The sequence below is a fragment of the Momordica charantia genome, assembly GCF_013281855.1.
Source record: "Momordica charantia cultivar OHB3-1 chromosome 11 unlocalized genomic scaffold, Mcharantia_2.0 BLBB01000011.1, whole genome shotgun sequence".
NCBI classification, from domain to species: Eukaryota; Viridiplantae; Streptophyta; class Magnoliopsida; order Cucurbitales; family Cucurbitaceae; genus Momordica; species Momordica charantia.
The window spans coordinates 22,021,624-22,038,670 of NW_028275159.1; the positions used below are offsets into that span (position 1 = coordinate 22,021,624).

At 35.4% G+C, this 17,047-nt stretch overlaps 1 protein-coding gene across 7 annotated transcripts; it reads right to left on the reverse strand.

Moving 5' to 3' along the window:
- Positions 1-8,876: 8,876 nt before the first annotated feature.
- LOC111012114 (uncharacterized) lies at positions 8,877-15,142 on the reverse strand. Of its 7 annotated transcripts, none has more exons than XM_088120027.1 (7): positions 14,922-15,142; positions 14,622-14,718; positions 14,474-14,545; positions 11,089-11,308; positions 10,620-10,763; positions 10,310-10,515; positions 8,877-9,273 (listed from the first exon to the last, which is right to left on the reverse strand). In XM_088120027.1, the coding sequence occupies exons 1-7, from the start codon at positions 15,048-15,050 to the stop codon at positions 9,110-9,112; spliced, it is 1,032 nt and encodes a 343-aa protein (XP_087976153.1). In that variant the 5' UTR covers positions 15,051-15,142; the 3' UTR covers positions 8,877-9,109. The 7 variants fall into 7 exon arrangements, with proteins under 7 accessions (XP_087976153.1, XP_087976155.1, XP_022141849.1 ...); XM_088120029.1 differs by having other exon boundaries at positions 14,622-14,692; positions 14,922-15,062; XM_022286157.2 differs by having other exon boundaries at positions 11,089-11,440; positions 14,622-14,692; positions 14,922-15,062.
- Between the last annotated feature and the right edge of the window lie 1,905 nt (positions 15,143-17,047).

Consider the following 17,047-nt stretch of genomic DNA (forward strand, 5'->3'; position numbering starts at 1 on the left):
GAAGGCAGAATGCATTATGTTGTGAAAGCCTTCCATCCCGGACCTTATCCTGGACCGTTTTGTTCCAGGATGAATGGGGTTTCATTTTCTGCCTTTCATCCCGGAACGAAACAGTCCAGGATAAGGTCCGGGATGGAAGGCTTTCACAACATAATGCATTCTGCCTTCCATCCCGGACCTTATCCCGGACCGTTTCGGTCCGGGATGAAAGGCAGAGAATGAAACCCCATTTTCTGCCTTTCATCCCGGAGGCGAAATGGTCCGGGATACGGTCTGGGATGAAAGGCAGAATGCAGACACTTTGAAATTTTTTTTTTAAGTTGGTCTGCACTGAACGTTTTTTTTTAATTTCCTTGCTACTTTATGTAATTATTTTTTTTTACCTTTGTATAGGACATATAATGGATTTGAGACTAATTCTAAACCGTGATGACTGGTTTCCGGCCACGTTGACCAACCTTGCCCATGTAGATAAAACCACTTCTAGGCTGAAGGGTAGGTTAACCCCAACCCAGTTAGACATGTTTAGGCAAACGTGTTTCGGTCCCATTTTGGACATGGACGTAGTTTTTAACGGTCCATTAATACATCATCTATTGTTGAGAGAGGTTGAAGAGCCTAGGCAGGACATAATTAGTTTCGACCTATTTGGGAAAAGGGTCTCCTTTGGTAAGCGGGAGTTTGACCTAATCACCGGCCTCAGTCATAGGATGATTAGGGTAGATAACGATATTCCTGGCCGACGACTTCGAGCACGTTACTTTAAGGATAGTGTCAGGGTTAAGTGTAGTGAGTTAGAGAAGATTTTTATGGAGGCAGTTTTTGACGATGATGAGGATGCTGTCAAGGTTGGCATAGTTTACTTCGTCGAGCTTGCCATGATGGGGAAGGAGAGGAAGCAGTTTATAGATACGACCCTTTTAGGGGTTGTGGATAGGTGGGAGCTGTTCTGCAATCACGACTGGAGTTCGTTGATTTTCGAAAGAACACTTTGGAGCCTGAAGAATGCCCTGAAGGATAAACTACCGGCGTACCAACAGAAGGCGAGAAATGACCCCACACACCAAGAGACTTATAGTCTCTACGGGTTTCCATACGCATTTCAGGTTAGCGAGCTTTAAGTCAACTATATAATCGTATATATTATTTAAATGCATTATTTATTTGACTTCACTGGATTCTAGGTATGGGCTTACGAGACGATATCGACGTTGAGTCTGCGCGTAGCCACGAGGCTGAGCGACGACGCCATTCCTCGACTCCTTAGGTGGTCGTGCACTTATTCTCGTGGGTTTCTTACTCTGCAGAGAGATGTGTTCGATAACACGATGGTAAGTAATTATCTTGACCCCATGCGATTCAAATTTATTTTTTCATTAGGGTCTAATCATAAGTTTTTTGCAGTCCAAGGTTAAGAAATACTTGGTTTCGACTAATGCTGAGGCAGAACACATGGTCCGTATCATGCGTCCACCGGAAGCCCGCGCTATACCTACCCCGTTGGCTGTACCTGACCAGCCTGCAGTACCTGACCCGGCTGTTGTACCTGCCCCGGCTGCAGTACGTAACCCGCCTGCAGATTTGGAAAAGGGTGCTGAGGAAAGAAGGGTGAAGGACAAAGGAAAAAACATCATAGAGGATCCGGTAGAAGAGGCCGAGACATTGGACGATGTTGCATTACAGGGTCCTGCATTAGACGATGCTGGACCCAGTGGAAATGACAGCAAAGCCCTACAGAAGAGGTCGAAACGGAAAAAATTCAAAAATAAGATCAGTAGAAGGTTGAAGAGGCTCGATTGCAGTCCCTCAGCTTTGTAGCTCGAAGTCTCCAGGTGCAACTAGTATCAACGCAGCGTAGTATATATAGTTTCGGTGTCGACTTTTTTACTTTAAACTGAAAATTCAGCCGCATTGCAACTAAATGCATTCTCAAACTCAACTCCTTCTTCGTATCAAATACTTCGCCCTCCTTAACATCATTTGTTCCAGAAGACTGTACCATGAGTTGCAACTTCTCATCATTAGGCTGTCCAGTGAGACCATCACACCCCATTTGTTGAACGGCTGCTTCATCCCTACGAATCTCAGCATGTACCTGTTCCACATCGGGCTCAGACTCTTCATCAAGTGCATCGTCATAGTCATCATTCACAAATTCTGCATCATAGTGTCCTTCTTCTGACTCTCCCAACGTGTCATATGATTCATCACTTTCATCTTGATTATCATTCAATAATCCCGGCACATTCCAATAACATACCCTGCCATCTCCTAGCTTACATGGAACAACATCTGATTCCAATGGTGTTAAACCCGCTATATCATGACCTAAATGCCCGTAAAAGGGGTGTGGTTGTTGGGAAGAAGAGGGGTTCGATGATGAGGAAGGAAATGAATGTACCGAATCTGTGGGTCTCTGGAATGGGGGAATACAAGCTGTGGGCATACAACTCGAGGACACGTTTTGGCCTACATGATATGGGAAAGAAGGCATGTACGTTTCATTCTCATGTACCTGCTTTGGCGTAGTAGATATGTATATAGGCAATTCAGAAACATCTTCACCAGTTAAAAAAAAATTCAGGTCATCGTCATCAGTTATCTCCATTACACAAACTTTAGTTTTAAAATGATATACGCGTCTAATTATAATATCGAACTGAAGGGGGTTTATATTACTCAATCTATACACGTGACCTAGAAATTCTCTGTACGTGGTTGTACTATCCACTGTCAATCCTCTCGTGCGACCACCAACGTAATCTTTTTCACTATCGTTCCATTCTCCACCAAATGTTATGAAAACACGAGGCATCTTGCAAATAGATAAAATCAAGTGAGATAAGAATATCGTCTAAAAAAAGTGGTAAAAAAATAAAAAAATACATGTCATCCCGGACCGTCGCGGACCAGTCTTTGTCTGAGACATATCCCGGACCAGTCTTGGTCCGAGACACATCCCGGACCACAGTGCTTCGATTGGTTCGGGATGTATCCCGGTTCACTCCCGAACCATCTTTCGATCCGGGATTGAACATTCAATCCCGGATCTCGAAGCTTCAATCTCGGAACAATACTTGGTCCGGGATACCGACTGCATTTTTTTTCTTTTTCCAAGAAGCCAAGTGAAAATGTATGAATGGAAAATATTTCAAATCATTTCAGAAATTTTTATGTTAACGTACCTCTAACTCTTCAAATGTGAAAATGTGGGGACAACGATTTTAGATAGTGTGGGGACAATGATCAAACACGTGGCAATGTTTCTTTCCCGGATTAAAAAAAAAACGTGATCTGTGAGGAGTTTGGATGGTGTGAAAATTTTGGATTGTTTCAAACTCAAAACATAAGTAAAATATGAGCTTAAAAGTTTGGTGAAATGGTTGGGTGGAAGTTAATGTATCATAAATAATGGTATATTTGTCTTTTCACTAAAGGTGGATTCAAAATTAAGTAGAGGTGAGGTCAAAAATTAGGTTTTTTTTTAAGGGGTTCATTTATCCAGTTTGAACTATTGGTGGGGTCAAAAACCCCAATTACCCCAGTTTTTAAAGGCCCATTATGAAATGTGCCAATTTGGTCCCTCTCCTCATTTTGTAAACATTTGCTGACATCACCATCCATTCCAAATTACTATCCCATCCCTCCATTACATTTTTACTGATTTCAAACTTCTCCTTTTTTTTCTTCAAAATTTTTACAATTTATGGATTTCAAACTTTCTCTCTCTTCAAATTTTCTCAAAATTAAAATGAACACATATTTTTTAGATTTTTCTATACCACTCTTGCTATTTGGGTTATGTATAATGTAAAGAACTTCATTTTTTTCTAACTGAAAAATACCCCGATTATGGAGAAAATCAAACGAGATTGAAGAAAAAGAATGAGAGAAAAGAGAAAGAAAACGATAACAAAGAGAGGGAGAAAGAAAGAGAAGAGAAAAGCGAGTAAAAAAAAAGTGAAATCCCGGACAAATCCCGGACTGTTAGTTCGGGCTCAGTCCGAGATTTGTCCGTTTTTTTTTTTTTTGCGAATTTAAAAGTATTTGCAAAATTATCTTTCGAAACTTTTTTTAACTTTACAAAATATTTCTAAATAGTTTCAGTTTTTTTTTAATATGTATACATTTATTTATGTGCAGCATTTAAGTTGATTTACGTGGATTTGTTTTTCAGCTATATATGAGAGGATTTTTATTAATTTGTTGAATTGGTAATAGCAAATTAAAAATATTCCTCTTTCACGCACTCTTTGTTGCTCTCTCTCTCCTCTCTCGCTCTTCTCTCGCTCTCTTGTTCTCTTTCTCCTCTCTCGTTCTCTTTCTCTCTCTTCTCTCTCGTTTTCGTTAAATTTTGATGAGAGGGTAAATCTTTTAAATCATTAATTAATTGAATTACTTTTTATGAATTCTACCGTTATAAAAAGTATAAAGTGAATAGTTTCAAATTTTATTAAATAAAATGTCTTTACCTTAAAATAATAATAATCAAATTTTTTTGTTATTAATTAAAACAAAATGTTCAGCATAAGATTTTTAAGGAGGAAAAAAAATAAAAAGGAAAAAACTATTTTTAGAATGAGAGCGGGGTCTTATCTCTCATATTTACCCACTAAAAAACTAAAAACTCACTTTTTCTCCCTAAAAAACCCTAAAATTTTATCTTTCTCTCCTCATCTTCTTCCGCCGCCCTTTCTTCTTCTTTTTTCTCTCTCTCTTTTATTTACTGCTAAAAACTCATTTTCTCTCTCTTATTTATATCTCTTTCTCACCTCATCTTCCTTAGCCTCCCATTCTTCTTCTTCTTTTTCTTTTCTGCCATCTATAATTGTCCTCCGGTGGGATCGAAACTCAGAGCAAGAGCGAGACCGTGAACGCGAGACAGCAACTTTTTCTGCACTTATTTTCAAATCTGCTCTTAAGACTTATGTATATGCGTTTATGAATTTTTAGACAAAACCGAATGGACCTGTGTGTACGCGATTCTGATTTTGTCGGGAAACAAAAAATTGAATAAAAAATCAAATGAGGAATGGTTGTAGAAAAAAAGGAAAAAATAGAGGAAGGTGGAAAAAACAACCACAAGATCTGCTTTACACTTCCGAAGTTCTTGGAATTCAAATGAAAAATGTATCTGAATTAGTAGTGAAGGGGTATAACGGTGATTTGATTTATTGGGCCATAGCACCGTTTGAGAAACGCTATTAAGCCCAATTTGCCTTCTTATAACCCCTCTTTCTCCCTAAAACTGATCCCTCCCTTGTTTTGTGCTTTATTTTTTCCTTTTTTTATTGCTATTTTTTATCCTTGGTTGTGCCTTTTCTATGCTATTTGTTTTTTCGGTACTTTGTTTTTTTTCTTTTGTTTTTTTCTATTTTTTTTATTTATTCTTTTAATTTTTGTTATTTCGAAAGCTCAAAATTATTTGATACCCATAGATTCAGATTTTTTTTTTTGCTTTGTTATTATTTGTTTTCATTTTTCTTTTGTTCTTTTATTTATTTATTTTTTTGTTCTTTTAATTTTGGCTATTACCAAAAACTCGAATTTCTTTTCTACCCATAAATGAGGATCGAGAAACAAATTAATTCTATCTCTTCAAAATTTTAAAAAGAAAATTTTAAAACCGTAAGTTGAATAATTGAATCAACTTTTCTTTTAAAAAGTTAATAAATTGGTTAATTTTAATACTTTATACTATCATTTTGCTAAACATGTATATGTTGAATTTTAGTTAAATAACATTTATTATTAATTATTCAATGGACCATTGTACTTAATTGCCATTATAACTAAAATTTAAAATTTAGAAGGTTAATATAAAATAGTTAATAACTTAAAATAATTTAATTTATATTACTTATTTTGTAATTAAATTTAATTAGTTATTATTTTCAATTCTTTTAATCCTAGACATCTTATTTTCAGGTAATTTAATCTCATGCATCTTAATTTTAGGTTACTTTTTTTAAACCTCCAACCAAACAGTCCCTTAGTAACACTGCTATGGTGTTCAACAACTTTGCATCAATAATACCTGTGATATGGGTTTTTCTTTTTATGACTAGAATTACTACGGAACCATTTAGTAAGGGCACATTTGGTAACGTTACCGTTTCTTCTTTCTCATTTTTAGTTTTCTTAAGAAACCTATGTTTCTTGTTTTTTTTTTTTTGGAACATTCTCATCAAAATTGTATAGAAATTTTGGAAACAACCAAAACAAATTTCTTCTTTCTTGTTTCCTTTCCAATTTATTCCAAAACATAAATAAAAATATTTTTTTTATCATACTTGAGTTTATGGGGTATTGGGGCAATGCAATTCAATTTTTTTTATTAAAATTGAAGAAACATAAACGTCACCAAACGGGCTCTAATCTTTTTGCTTCTTGTTTTTGTTTCTTCATTTTTAATGAATAAAAATGAATTGCATGGCTCCAACGTCCACCTATTCAAGTACGATAAAACAATCTTTTTATTTATGTTTTTGAATAAATTGGAAATTGGAACAAGAAAAAAGAAACTTATTTGGTTTGTTTCCAAACTTTTATACAATTGTGAGAACATTTCCAAATAAGGGGAAACCAGAAACAAAGTTGGTTGCAAAATGCTTAGATTTCTTTAGAAAATTGAAAACGAGAAACAAGAAACGGAAACGTTAACAAAAGAGCCCTATTTATCTGCTTGTTCATCAGTCTAAGAGACAATAATACTGAAGTTTAAATGTGGGCTTGTGGATGGATGGGGGAGCCATGACGCTTCCATCATTGAAAATTTTAGAGATCGATGGTGGAAAGATACAAAGGAGTTATAACATGTTATCGGGCTGTCCAAATTTGGAATCTTTGGTTTTGGTTGACTATCGTTTTGAGAGTGTTGCTGCCTGTGCTCCAAAACTTAAGCATTTCGAATAATTGTGTGTTTCTTTTGCAAAGGAATTAACTTTTCCTGAGGTTGAATTACGTACACCATGGCTCAAAAGTGTCAATTTTAGCAATGTTTTACCCACTTTGGAGTGTGTTTCAAAATTCAAAGTAAACATAGAAGTTGGAGACTCTAATTTTGGAAGGGATAACTCAAATTGGCGAAAACCGACAGCAAATTTTTGTGAGTTGCTTAGAGTGTTTCAAAATGCAACATCTTTCCAACTGCCCTCAAAGAGATTACAGGTATCTAGAACTTCACCTTCCATTCTTTTTGGTGTGTCGCCAGTTTTCCAATTATAACTTTTTGTATTTTTTCTGTTGTATAAGGCTGTAAGCCCTCACAACTCACAAAGAAGAAATCTACTTGTTAGTTTAAAAGAGGGGTTTGTCCCTAAGAATTTTCTCCAATTGCAGTCGATGTGAGATTATATTCCTACTCGCATACGCAAACAAATGCTGGAGGTAGACAATGTGGGAATGACATAACTAGCCTCAAATGGTTCTTTAATGAGAGTCAAAGGACAAGTGGCAAGGTTGGAGGGAGTTTGGCATACAAAGGGATAAGACTTTGGTTTTTTGGAGGTTTTTATTTTTTGGAAAATAAAAATCTAATTTGGGCTGTTCAACGTGCCCCTAAGCCGATAGGTCTCGTTCAAAAGCCACTTTAGTTGATGTGTCCCAATCAATGTGCTCGGTGATGATGTTGTCATCGCTGATACCCAAGTTGCTGAAGTTGATTTTCGAAATTAGGAGTTCAAATTGAAACTCACAAATCTCTTCTTTTTGACACTGGTGCATTTGAGTTTGCTAAGCGCTTTTGCGTCAAGGGTGGACACATAGATTTTTATACCATGTCTGCTCATTGTTTGCTTGCTTACCATCATCCATATGGTCTGATAGCTATATGTAAAAAATATCCATTCATTACTAAGGTAGTAGGAGGTTGTGTTAACCTTTGGAGAGCATACCGACAATAAAACAATTTAGCATCAAGGTTGTCCCGATTTTGCTTTCAAGGCGGTGGTTCCGCCCATGACACGACGACTTTTTCTCAGCTGTTCCAATTTCGACCTTACCATTTCCAACAAGAAGTAACATATACCCTCAAACTCAATCTCATGCAAATGTAGATCTCTCAGACGACTTTTTGCTTCTTCTACAGCATCGATGCTCAATCTCTCGAAATTTTGGTGTCGCTCTATCTTCCGATAGTCCTAGCACTAACTAACTCGTATAGTGATAAAAAATAACATAATAGATGTGCCAATCCTGTCCACCAAAAAAAAAAAAGGCTGAGCTGTAGGAAAAAATAAGTTTACTGGATATAAGTCAAATCCAGCTAATAACAAAGAACATATCAGCATGGCTAAGACAATAAAGGAATTAACCAATGATCTAGCAACATTTAGCAATTATATCTCTTTTGAAGAGAAATTATACATCAATGTGCTTAATCCTCAGGATAAAGTTTGGTTTCCGGATAAAATAAACAGATCTCCAACTGTCACAGTAGACAACCAACTGATCTTTTAAATTCTCCCCCAATTCTTTAGCCAACTCTCGTAGCCATATCACCTCTTTAAGAGCTTCAGTCACCGCCATATACGTGATGTGCTAGCTTTAACAACGAGACTTTAAAAGTAGAAGGGTAACACAAATGGCACTGCACTGACCGCCATTATGGTTGGACTACGAGACGAGAAATTTCTCCAGACCCTAGGAGAGAAAACGCTTGTTTCACCTTCGATGAGTTCATCTCCCAAGCTCAGAAGCACATGAGCACCGACAAGTTACTCAACGCCCGAAAGGGGATTGATTGTGGAATAGAGAATGCAGCACCAAAGGCTCAGGAGAGGATACCCAGTAAAGTTGTAAAGGTACACCACACCACCGCCCAGGTCCGAGCAGCACTACCAGAACAATAAACTGTGCTAAGACTACTTTCGATGTCTGACCATTAAAAAAATCAATAAAAAATTATTGAATATACATTTTTGGTCCTTTAAACTTTTGAGTTGCAGTGAGTCAACTTCAGGCACATCATACATCACAAAAACATTCATTAGATGATAAAACTTTTGGTTCTAATTTGTAGAAACTCACAAATTAGAACCAAACACTTCTCAACATCCAAATAAAACAGCTGAGAGCATAGCATAGAACAGAGTGACTGATTCCAAATCTAATCACTCGAATTTCCATCGTCATTCTCATCTTCATGCTCTCTCACTACTTTCTCGATTATCTTTCTGCGTACTCCTTCAAGCACGGATGTTCTCGATCGATCGTTTCCAGACTGACCATCATCAAGCACTGGATCGGCTTGACAAAGAACTAGTGCAACACCTGGAAACCATAAACACGAATTTACTAATCTGCTGGTTCCACAAAAGTTATAAGATCATTCCAACGATGTTACAGAGCTTACAACCCAAATATAGTCAACAGCATGGCAAAATCTAGGATAAATTGTTTTAAGAATTTCCCATCTCAAAGCATCCTCCAATGGTTATCAAATAAAATACCATAGGATAGAAGCATTCGTGGGTTAGAATTAAATCTCATTTTGGTCTCTAAACTTTTGCGATTATTCTATTTTGGTCCTGAAACTTTTGTTTTAGTCCTTGAACTATTCTAAATGTTTATTTTAGTCCCTAAACTTTAAAAATGTGATCAATTTGACCTTACCCTTATCTTAATTTAACAAATTAAGAATACAACTTCAAGTATGCATATTAACATGTTATTATGAGCATGTACTTGTACTAAAAACAGCATGTACTCAAACCACATAGGTTGAGAGCGAGTATTGAGTTCGAGAATTTCAAGTGGCAAAATAATATAACAATGACTAAAATTAACATTTTGAAAGTACAAGAACCAAAATGTTTAGTTTCCTAAAGTTTAAGAACTATAATAGACATTTTAAAAGTTCATAGACTAAAATAGATAAACCTGAAAGTTTAAGGTGGTGTTTTCTAGGGTAGATGTTACAGACATTCAGTTCCATTCAGAAGAAGAATTATCACTTGAGTTATAAAAATCATTAATTTCTCCACTAGCAAGAGTCTGTAAAACTTCCCTTAGACATGCGTTTCACATAACCCAGCAAATAAACGCACTAGAATTAATGAAAGTTGAAGTATCGGATGGCTTACAAAGTTAGAACTCAACCATATAACACGATTTCAAATGCAACCATTATGATGTGAAATGTTGTGCCATGATGAAATTATTGTGATAACTTTCAGTCAAATATCTAACCAATCTCGTGACGATCGCTGTACATTAGTGCAATGAAATCTAACTAATTAGAAAAGAAGTTACAGAGAGCACAAAGATAAACCAAACGACGCATTCGTAGTTAGATATAAGTATGTACCTTCTGGCGTGCATCTTCTGCCAAAACTTCGAAGACCCACGTAATTTGCTTTCACTGCGCCATTGTTGTATACTAACAGAGTTGGAAGATTACAATCTGGGTAGTTCGGAATGCAATCTGTGGAAATTATTTTAACAAATTTTGTGGCTGGATATCTTGCGGCCAGTTCTTGCAAACAATTCATCAACACATCGCATTCTTGAATTCTGTGATGAGATCATAACATAACATGGATGTTAACACAAAAATGTAAAGTCATCAGAATATAGAGAACAATAAAAACATTCAGTGCGTAGGATATGGATGGTACCCTTCTTTGTAGAGAATAACAACGACCCAAACATCAGATGGAGCCTGTGAAACCTCTCGCACAAAATCCGACCCTGATATTGGATTTATTGATCCAAATTTAGAGATTTTAGCTGCTTCTCTAATCTCCTCCAACCTCCTTTTCCTATCCGAAAATAAGGTTCCATCAAATTCAGAGATTTTGTAATTCTTTTGTTAAAGAATCCCAAAGTATGTGGCTTACAGTGAGAAATTCGATGAAGAAGACAAATTAGGTAATTAATTAACTAATAATCAAGATGGTGATAAGCAAATTAAGATTTCCTTCAATTAATGAATCAACCAATGTCATCTGATTTCCTTCTGGCCATCAAATAGACCAATCGGGCATCAACTGAGGTCAATTTTACTAATTTAATTACTTTTCAATAATTAAATTACAAAAAAGCAACAACCGAACACGAATATAAATTAATGAAGAGAAAACCAACCTATACTCTTCAAGGAAGTTGTCGTCATCGAGATCTAGATCGTCCTCAAGGTCTTCGAGCTCCTCCTCAGTCTTCTGGTCGATCCAAGACTTGTCTTTGGGGACAGACGCCCCATCTTGGGCAGGCGTGAAGGCTGGGGGCTTGAATGGAGCAGGCTTTGGAGGTAGGTTTCCTAGCTTTCTCTGAACGTCATCCCACTGAGTGGAGGCTCCTTCAACGTCTTTGTACACAAAGTGATAATCAGCCATTGTGTTGGGCTTTTGGGTGAAATATACTCAATTTCGTGAGGACTGGGTATATTGTGATTTTGCAAAAGGTTTATTTCAAATTTGTCAATAACATCTAGCAGGTCCTACAAAATAGAATGCAAGGCGATAGATAACAAACAATCAACACTTATGTAACTAATATATATAGAGCCATCCAAGAATTAACAACATCAAATTACCAGCAAAATGTGTTAACAACAAAAATCAACGTTGAGTAAGGAAGGCTAAACAATCAACACTCATGTAACTAATATATATAGAGCCATCCAAGAATTAACAACATCAAATTACCAGCAAAATGTGTTAACAACAAAAATCAACGTTGAGTAAGGAAGGCTAATCATCATGGAGCCTCAAACTAGTGTTGTTACAAGAGAGATCATCAAAGAAAAATAGGAAGCAAAGTATTGTCTAATAGGTCTCTAAACTTTAAAAAGTATCTATTAGGTCCTTAAGCTTTCAATTTTATATCTAATAAGTCCTGAACTTTAAAAGTGTCTAGTATGCTTTTAAACTTTTAAATTTGTATCTAATAGCCCCTGACCTATAAAACATGTTTAAAATTTATGGACCTACTAGACAAAGAATTGAAAGTTAAGGGTCTATATAGAACAAGATTCAATGTTATAAAATGTCAAAAAGGCTAGGGACCTATTAGACACAGAATTGAAAATTCAAGGACTTATTAGATACAAAATTGAAAGCTTAAGGACTTGCTAGACACACAATATTGAACATGAAGGGACTTATTAGATACTTGGGATCTATTAGACACTTTTAAAAGTTTAGAGACCTATTAAAGACAACTTTGAAAGTTTACGAACTAAACTTGTAATTTAACCATTTACTATCTTTCGTCCACCTCCTTTGTTTTCTTCAGCTTCCACAAAACCAAATTCCTGCTACTATCTCATGAAGGTTTATCATCAGAAAAGTTATTATCTTGTATCACACACACAGAAAACTGTACAGTTTTAGTCTATAATTATAGAACTATGCGTCAACAGTAGATAGCCAAATTTGGTATCATATTAAATGACTAAAATAAGGGAAAATACATATTTTGAAAGATAGATATCCATACCTCAGCTACAAGATAGAAATTAAGAGAGAGAAAAATAAACAAATTTAAAAGCTGAAAATTGAAAAAGAAATAATCCATAACAACATGTCCTGACTAAATTGAACGTGTTCATACATACATGTACTCTGCGCATCTGTGTTTTTCAAATTGAAGCAACCAACTCCTTCAGCATACCAAAACTACTCCTTGGTTCATGGTTGTAGTTTTTCAAGTACATTCTCAAGAACAGTCAAATTAGTTTCATACCTCTTATAATTATTGTGCATTTCCATATTAGAAGATGGGTTTTTGGTATTCTCAAGTACTTTCGCTTGGTCTAAATTTTGGTATTTTATACTATGGTGTTTAATGAAAACAGAAAACAGAGGATAAAAGTACTAGTAAGACTTCAATTTTAGTACAAAATTCTTCAACGTCTCACCCGTTGTAGTTGTGTTGAGGAACATATTCCAAAAAGTGTTCAAGATATAAAAGTTACATTAACAACTTTATAATAAATAGTAGTGGAACATCAAACATCTCATTATAGACATACAAATACGTCTATTCATGAACCTTATCGAACATTATCAACTTTTTCTTACTGCAATACTCATAATAACCACAACATCGAATGTGATAAGACTTAGTGATAATGGTCGAGAAAACCATTAGTACTACAATAGATCAAACAGAATAACATAAAGCTGCATCAAAATTATACATAATTCTCCACTATAGAAAATCATATAATCACCTTCCAGTACCCATAAAATTTTCATATATAATTAATCACCTTCCAGAACAATGAAATTTGGTATGTCTAAGGAGATAAATGACACGTGGCCTTTGAATAGATTGACAATCATACAACTTTAATTACGTAATCAATCTCTTAGAAGAATAAGCACACACAAAACAAAACAAAATTCAATAAAATTACTCGTACAAAAAACTATGAACAAAATACGGAAAACTAAAAATAATACAATGTCAAGGCTTTTACTGCATACTTGGAGCATCTTAAACTTGTATAGAGAAATTTAAACATGAAAATCAGACAGAACATGAAACATATTAGTTAAGAAATATTTTTTCCAGCAATTATGATGATACTAGTTAAGCATCCTCACTGTGCTAGGTGCATATTACGATTACCTCGGCAATTTCGACAAGTTGATCATCATTATCATGACCATAAAAAAGAGAGATCCCGTAAAATGTCTACTAAAAATAAAACAGAGATACACGTGCTCAAACACACATTATAGGTTGTGGTACTATCTCCACAATTTTGTATGTTTGACACTAACTCAGTTAGTCCAACGCCAATCATACTGATTTTAGGATGAGTTGAAACCAGCTTCAGGGACACTAAAAATGATTGAACACATGATCCCTTCCTGTAACTTGTTCAACCACTTTAAAAGGCTTATACTAAATGGTTCGTTGGTTGGCTAAGAAAATCAATTTATGGCAGAGGGATAAGAGAAGATATTTTTATCATAGAAAAAATGTAATGGGATAACAGAAAAGAACATCAAAACACAGATTTTGAAGGCATGAGATATGGTAATGGGTAACACTACGTGGAATAAGGAATCGGTTGCTCATAAGGCTGATAGAACTTGAACAACTAGAAATATATTGACATATAAAAGATAGAACAATACAATGAATCCCAAGTAATTCGAGGTACTTGGACCCTCCTGTTGAGTATTCTTACTCGAGCCTAAATCACACTAACAATTGCCTACCTCAAATCTTTTCCCACCCACTCTATGTATAACAAATCTCCTAACAATTTCTCAAACTAATTACTAATATACTCTTAATACCCTAACAATATCCCCAATTTTGTCCCAATAGCAATCCTATCAAAGGCATATATCAAGCAAGGTCAAAAACTGGCACTTTGGAACAATCGAGCAGAGTAAGAATCCATTAGAGTCTAAATAAGAAACTTATATCAAATTCAAAACTTTTGTGGTGCACTTTGACATGTGACCCGATGACCAAGAAATTACATGAAGTAATTGGAAAAGTTAGCCACCTTTGCAGGCAGACTTGCCAAATACCATAGGGGCCAATTTAAGTCCACTCAAAGGGCCAGCAAAAGAAAAAGCTGCAAGGAACAGAAACTAAAATTGGAATACAGAAGAATATGGAAAATGGAAGAGAAGTAATATTCTGTCACTCACAAAATAGAAAATGGTTAAATGAATTAGCCAGCAAAAGCAAAACTTGCTCGGAACGATAAGTTGAAAATTGCCTGTGGAATATATAGATAAGCACCCACTGTAAAAAGAAGAAACCCATATTACCGAAGACCACTCAAGAAGATGCAACAAATCCATGCTCAATTTTTTATTAACTACAAATATCTATCTCGGTCATTCAACACGTAGTTCCAAACACAACATTAATCATTCAATGGTTCCGTGTTCAGCGAGAGAAGACAAAATTATGTCGAGAAAATTTGTTTCAACTTGAAAGATTACCTTAGAGAAAGAAAAAGTATTAGCGAGGAAGATGAGGCGTTGCAGGGCAGCTACGGCGAGATGGGCGGCACTGAGAGCGGCGTCAGCGGCAGCGTGAGACCGTAGAATTTCAAGGGAGGGAGTGAGCATCCATGGCGATCGTGCTGGCTCGGGGTTGGGTGGAAAAGAAAAACTTTCGGCAGCGGATGTTAAAAGATGTGAAATTTGACGGAATAACCATTCTCCACGATATTTTTTTGTTTTTTAATCATCCTTCTCGTAACAAAAGTTTTTTAGGTGATGTATTTACCTTCTTCCACTCTTCTCTATTTATCTCATTTTCATTTTTCTCTCTTTCATTATTATTTCTTTTTCTCCGTCTTCAACTTTTTCTCTCTCTATATTTTTTTATCGGTGACGACGGATGCACAAAGGGGGCATTCGCCGAAGAAAAAGACTTAGGAAGAGAGGGAAAAGGAAGTTTGGCTTACGATGGAGAGCAAGTTGAGCGAGAGAGAGAGTTGAGCGAGGGAGAGAAAGTTGAGCGAGAATTCCGGTATCTTATTTTGAGTATTTTACTCCCAAATTCATATGTCATTATTTAAAATTTTTTATTTGATAGTATCAAAAATAGAATTTTTAATGAGATTATTTTTTTTATAGTATTTAAAAATTAATTTTGAATATAATGTTTATCAATTTAATATCATTAAACAAATTATAAGGTGAATCATTTCAAATGTTTTGAAATAAAATGTCGTTTATCTACAAAATAATAATAGTAATAATAATAAAATTTAGTTAATTTAAATGAAATCATAAACAAGATTAAATCGATCAGATCTAAATAAATTTTGCAACAATTTGGTCAAATTCAAAATCAAAATAATTAACAAATAATCATTAAATATTTTTCTTAATTAAAAATTTTGAAAACTGGAATTGTGAGAAACGAAATCTAAATATCTCTTTTAAGTTTCGTAAGGAATTGTAAGTATTTAAATTTGTTTTCTAAATTCTCTCTTCAAACTCCTTAAATGTCTCGTGTAGTTTTAATAACCCCTCAATTTTGTTTTCCCCCTCTTAATTTAAATTTTAATCAAATGAAAGTATAAATTTAAAATCTAATTACAAAAAAAAACGTGGAGGGAGAGACCAAGCAGAGAGAGAGAGAGAGCATACGAGATCGAGAGATAGAGACCGGGAGAGAGAGACCGAGAGAGAGAGATCGAGAGAGAGACCGAGATAGACCGAGAGAGATCGATCGAGAGCGAGCGATCGAGAGGAAGAAAGTCTTTTTCTTCGGCGAACGACCTCCCTTGTCGGCTTTGATTCATCACTCGTTGTCGATTGCTGAAGGCCATGAGAATCATGGAGTCTGCTGGTTTAATAAAAAAAGTCGAAAGATTTAGGATTTTTTTTAGAGTAAATTGCTTTTTGTGGTGAGTAAAGAATAAATGAAATAATAGTAATTAGAAAAAAGAAATGGATGGAAAGAGATCTGGTAAAATATGATAGGAAGAAATAAGAAATTGATGAAAGAAGAGAAATGAGAGATTTGAAAAAAAAAAAAAATTGGGGGGGGGGGGGGGGGGCACGAGGAAGAAAGATAGAGAGAGTGTGGAGAAGGCTTATTCGGTCAAATTTTCCTGAAAAAATTAACATCCAATATAACAAGAGTTTTTGGACTGGATAGACATTTAAAAAGCCAGTATTGTTTTCTAATCACCATTTTTTAAAACATATGTTTTCTAGTTATTGACTGATAGCATCTAAACACTAAATGACCTTCATTGTCCCTTCATTAAATTTTTCTTCCGTCTCTACCCCTCTTTTACCACCATTTTTATTTCTTCTCACCCCTCCCAAACACCTATTTTACAATCGCCCCCACTATCTCTCTTCTTCTTCTCTTTCTTAGTTATTCAGTTTCAGATCTTCCAAATCTTGCTCTAGATCTATCACTGATTTTTCAGTCTCTCTCTTCTATCACTCGCTCGGTCTCTCTCGATCTCTCAGTCTCACTCGGTCTCTCTCTCTCGTCTCGTTCGGTCTCTCTCGCCAAAATATATATAGTAAGGGAAAGCGAAATTGGGTGGTTAGATTTGAAATCCAATCATAACTAAAAACTACATTAAATGAGAGAT

What these genes read in the sequence shown, in the direction of transcription:
- LOC111012114 (XM_088120027.1), bottom strand. Translation starts at nt 15,050, where the DNA reads ATGCTCACTCCCTCCCTTGAAATTCTACGGTCTCACGCTGCCGCTGAC. An exon ending in ATACTTTTTCTTTCTCTAAG is followed by an intron (nt 14,719 to 14,921) that starts GTAATCTTTCAA and finishes TTCTTTTTACAG; the next exon opens with TGGGTGCTTATCTATATATT. An exon ending in AACTTCCTTGAAGAGTATAG is followed by an intron (nt 10,764 to 11,088) that starts GTTGGTTTTCTC and finishes ATTTTCGGATAG; the next exon opens with GAAAAGGAGGTTGGAGGAGA.